The 4727-nt window shown below is 35.7% G+C and overlaps 1 protein-coding gene across 1 annotated transcript; it reads left to right on the top strand.

The window, feature by feature from the left end:
* The first annotated feature begins 4065 nt into the window (after positions 1-4065).
* On the top strand, positions 4066-4727 carry LOC132279463 (uncharacterized). Its single transcript, XM_059781446.1, has one exon. The coding sequence runs from the start codon at positions 4180-4182 to the stop codon at positions 4657-4659; it is 480 nt and encodes a 159-aa protein (XP_059637429.1). The 5' UTR covers positions 4066-4179; the 3' UTR covers positions 4660-4727.

The raw sequence follows: 4727 nt of genomic DNA, 5'->3' as shown, positions 1-4727 counted from the left end.
TATATTGGTGGTCACTGGCGGCGGGGGTGGGGTGATTGGTGGTGCCGATATATGCATATGTGTATGCCGTGTGGCTATATATATATGTGTGTGTGTGTGTTTGTATACACAGAGCTTCACCAACAGCAGTCACACATTCGCCGTCTTTGCCACCGAAATCTTCTCTAGTCGGTGTCATCGGAATTGCTGGTATTTGTCGCTGAAAATATTTCTGTTTGCTCGCCGGTCGCCGTTCAGCCGTCATCCTTGCTCGCTGGTTCATTCTTGCCGACCTCCTTGCTCATCGGCGTCGTCCATTGCAGCATCCTCAAAGCCGCACCATCGTCAATCCTCATCGCCGATTCAGTCATGGCCATTCAGTCCTCCTTTCTTGCCAATTCTCTCATTGCCGTCGCCGGACTTTCACAACCATCCTTGCTCGCCGTTTTTATGATCACTGCCGTCGTTGGATTGTCTTTGTAGCTGGAACCTGCATTGTCTTTGTAGCTGGAACCTGCAACATCGTGGCCGAAATATTCTATCACTAATCCGGCAACCAACAGCACTTCGACGGAGTCACGACATCAACTAGGAGGGCAATTTTGGGATTTTTATAAATTTTTTGGTCAAGATGGCTGATTAGGGTTTTTTTTGCTCCTTTTGTATATAGTGGGGTATTATATTGATGGTCTTCTATAAATATTGATAGCAGCATATTATATATTACAACATTTCAGTTATATGTTATAACATTTTAGTTGTTTTCGGATAGAAATGACAAACATGTTCTTCACTAATAGAATGTCTTTTGGGGTCCTCTTACTTCCAAAGTTAATATTCATATTGGTTATTGTTTTTATTTGAAAGTTCATGTTGGTCATTGTGAATTGGTTGAAAGCTTAATTCCATCTTTATGGGAAATTGTGGGTCGCACCATATGTGCTAGTGATAAAAAGGAAAGTGCATGGATAGGCTGGCTTTAAATTGGTATCCTAATCCACAGTAGGCAAGGTTATTACGATAATTAGAAACTAGGCAGATCAGAATTTTTAATTTTGGAATTCACTGGATTCGAATCTAGCTCCTCCCATCCTTCCCCTTTATTCATGTTGCTCTTCTAATATTCTTGTTAACATGCATATTGAATTAAAGTGTGAGCCTAGATGAAAGGTGATATTTTTTTATTGTCTATAAATATTGATAGTAGCATATTACAATATTTCATTTATTTGCTGATGGAAATAATGCACATCTTCTTCAGTTATAGAGGAATGTCTTTCTTGGTTTTCATAAATTCCAAAAGTTTAATATTCTTGTTACATAGAGGTGGCTATTGCTATTCTGTTGGAAGCTGCCATGTCTATATGGAAAATGGTGGGGCACCATGTATATGCTAGTGATCATAGAAAGGAAAATACACGGATAGACTGGTTTAACCTGGTAGCTTAATCCATGGTAGCTAAGGTTATGAACGTAAGAAAATAAGCTGATGAGAATTTTAATTTTAATGTTCATTAGATTCATACCTCCCCCATCCTTCAACAAGGTGGATGACTCTGGCAAGGTCCACAAGCTCAGAAAGAATGCGGTTCTGGAACGTTCATGGCCAACCATTTTGATTGCTACTATTGTGGCAAGTGGGGATTGACCTGTGTTTATCAGTATTAGTGTCTATTGAACCTGATACATTAATTTTGTTGATAATATTATCTTACAATAACCAACTTACATGAAGCTTAGTTGGCATCTTCATCATCAGTGACCACCTGAGCATCACCATTAGGATGTTTGGTTGTAGTGTTTAGTTGAGGTTTGAGATTCGATGGGTACCTTTTGAACGAGAACCACGTACTGCGAATAGAAAACAGAGGTTGTGGAGTTTTGGTAGGTGTGACAATTGCAAATTTACATAGATGGTCGAATACAAAAACACAGTGCAAATTTACATAGATGGTCGAATACAAAGACACAGAATGAAATAAAGTATATATATTGTGATCTTGTAATGAACGTACCTATCTAGATTATTTATGTGGACAATATATATTTACTGTCATTCTGATTTCTTTGTGACAGTTGTGTCGCTGTTAATGTTCCTGTAATGATTAGAACATTTTTGTGGAAATTGTGTAAATAAGATGTTATGCATTATTCATAATTTAAGCTTTTAGTAAATTATGTTGTAATGCTTTAATTTCGTTTACATTTCTGTAACAAATTTTCTTTTTCCTGCTGCATTAGGTTTTTCATCTTTTCAAAGATACATAGTTGATGTGGAGGGAATTCCCAGTTGGGACGCCCTTCCATCTGAATGATATACTGAGGGTGTTTAATTGTATCATGAACCATATCTGAAAAAAACACATGGCAGCAAGGCACATATCAATACAGGAGTAAGAAGACCGACAACGAAGGAAAACAACTATTCCTAGCTGGAGGAGGAAACATATATAATAAGGGGCTCATGATGGAACCTTGAAGTTCAAGGATTCTTATGAGATTTCAGAGTTAAGAAGTGCATATATGTGCAGCTGAAGAAATATAAATTGCATATGCGGCAAATTTTGAAGACATCAATAATCTGACCGTAATTGGAGATTGTGATGATGCAGTTAGAAAGGCGCTGTGAGGGCTGGATGGAGTACACAGTTTTTTGGTTAGTAGTAACTCACTGAGTTTCCTTTAATATTTTGTTGTTAAAAGATTTTATGGTTAGCAGTAAAAAAGTTTCATTATTTGCAGTCAAATGTTTCGTGACCTCAAAAGGATAATAGTATTTCTTTAAGATTCAATACTGTTGTATGGCAAAAAATCCAGGCAAGGTGATAGAGAGTGCTGACCAAATTGATCAAGTCAATGGCCTTTTATGGGCATCCAAGATATGTAATGCAAAATACCATTAAAATTGAGAAGCAAGAGAGGATTAAATCATAAGTTTTGAGTGATCAGAAATTGTTTATTGATGTGAAAATTCAGTTACCATTTTGGTTGGTTTTGGAAGAACATGAGAGGCAGAGAGATGTTGAAACTGCGTAGTTAGCCTTGCTAGGGTACATCCACTCATCCATCAACAACAAACAGCCTGTCAATGAATGAAACCCGACTTTGTAATTTATATTTTTGTGTTCTCATATATATTTTTTGGTCAAACATGACCACTGTCATTTTTTGAAGGGTGAGGGAAATTTGCATAGATTACGCAAAAAATTGAAAGTTATATATGTACATATTAATAAAATAAAATTTTAATTTTTTTTATTATTATTACTATTTTTTTTGTCCACATACTTGGAGAGCCTTGAACTTTTTACTTTTTACTTAAAAAAAATGATGTGATAATACTAAAAGGGTATTTGCTTTTACACACTCGTGCTCAGCGCTTACCATTCTTAGTATTTATTTTATTTTATTTGTACACATGTTTATGATTTGATCAGATGAAAGCTGCAAATTCTTAAACGGAGCACCAAATTAATTAGTCTAATTGGCTACTTCTAAGGTTAATTTTCTGATTTTTATTGCTTGATCGAATATACCTTTCATATATAATTCGATCTTGCAAGCACTTCACTTTTGTCTTAATCTAGAATTTGTCACTACAGTACGTGTTGGACTTTTTAAATGCCTTTATTTTTGTGTATTAGAGATAATATAAGATAATCTCATTTTGTAATCTATACACACACACATATATATATATATATATATATATGTAGATATTAATTTATGCATGTAAAAATGTATGTATTTAGGGACAGTAGTACAATACAAACCATGTATTTATCCAAGCTTGTACGCCTTATTTACCCCTAGAGCTTGCAACCGCTCATTCAAGTGTTTTGTTTTTTTATTTTTTGACTGTTACTTCAAGCTTTCATGAGACCTCATCCCTTTTACATTTTTAATTGCTTTAGCATTGTCTGTACGACTTTCTGAGAAGCTACGAATTCAACAAACAAATTACAAGCTACTACTTCATATTAAAATAATAAAGATTATGCACGACTCATCTACATGTGTGTGTGTGTGTGTGTGTATATATAGCAGGAGCCTCACTATATATATATATATATATATATATATATATACACTCCCATTTTTTGACTAATTAGACCATCCCTTCGTGTTCCAAATTAAGGGAGAGAGAAATCTAGAGGGGGAGGAGGGAGGTTTATAGTGAAAATTATCAACAAAGTAGAAATGGAGAATCAACTAGATTTCATAGCCAAATTTGCCAACTCTATGGCCACCACAACAAACGACAAGTACACAATCTTCGCCGGTGTCTTCTTCGTCATCTTCATCGTTCATGTTTTTTACAAGTGGTTTCGCGGTGACCACCACCTCGCAGCATTCACCTTCAACCCTAATCTTAGCAACAATGATAATTTGTACTGTGCTGTGTGCCTTCATGATGTCACCGGCGGCGAGAAGTACCGGAGGCTGCCGGAATGCAAACACTGCTTCCATGTTGACTGCATCGACGCATGGTTTGAGTCCCATTCAACGTGCCCTCTATGTAGAAGCCATGTCTCTCATACTTTTCATCAGCATCAACACGAGCAAAGTTTTCTCACTCATTTTCTTTCATTTTCTCAGAAAATACTTTGGAACGTGTGTAATCCTCTTAACTATGAGCTTACTCTGAATTTTTGTGAGAATTTAAGATACATTTCTTAGCTATAAATATTAATGTTCATTTCTTTGTAATTATGTATTGTATGATCATTAAATGAATATTCATTCAA

This window comes from Cornus florida, unplaced genomic scaffold (genome assembly GCF_030987335.1).
Source record: "Cornus florida cultivar Cherokee Brave unplaced genomic scaffold, ASM3098733v1 CherokeeBrave_3.0.0_Hap2_Chr10, whole genome shotgun sequence".
Lineage (NCBI taxonomy): Eukaryota > Viridiplantae > Streptophyta > Magnoliopsida > Cornales > Cornaceae > Cornus > Cornus florida.
This window is presented reverse-complemented; position numbering and strand designations above follow the sequence as displayed.

Coding starts and splice junctions, on each gene's coding strand:
- LOC132279463 (XM_059781446.1), top strand. CDS start 4,180: ATGGAGAATCAACTAGATTTCATAGCCAAATTTGCCAACTCTATGGCC.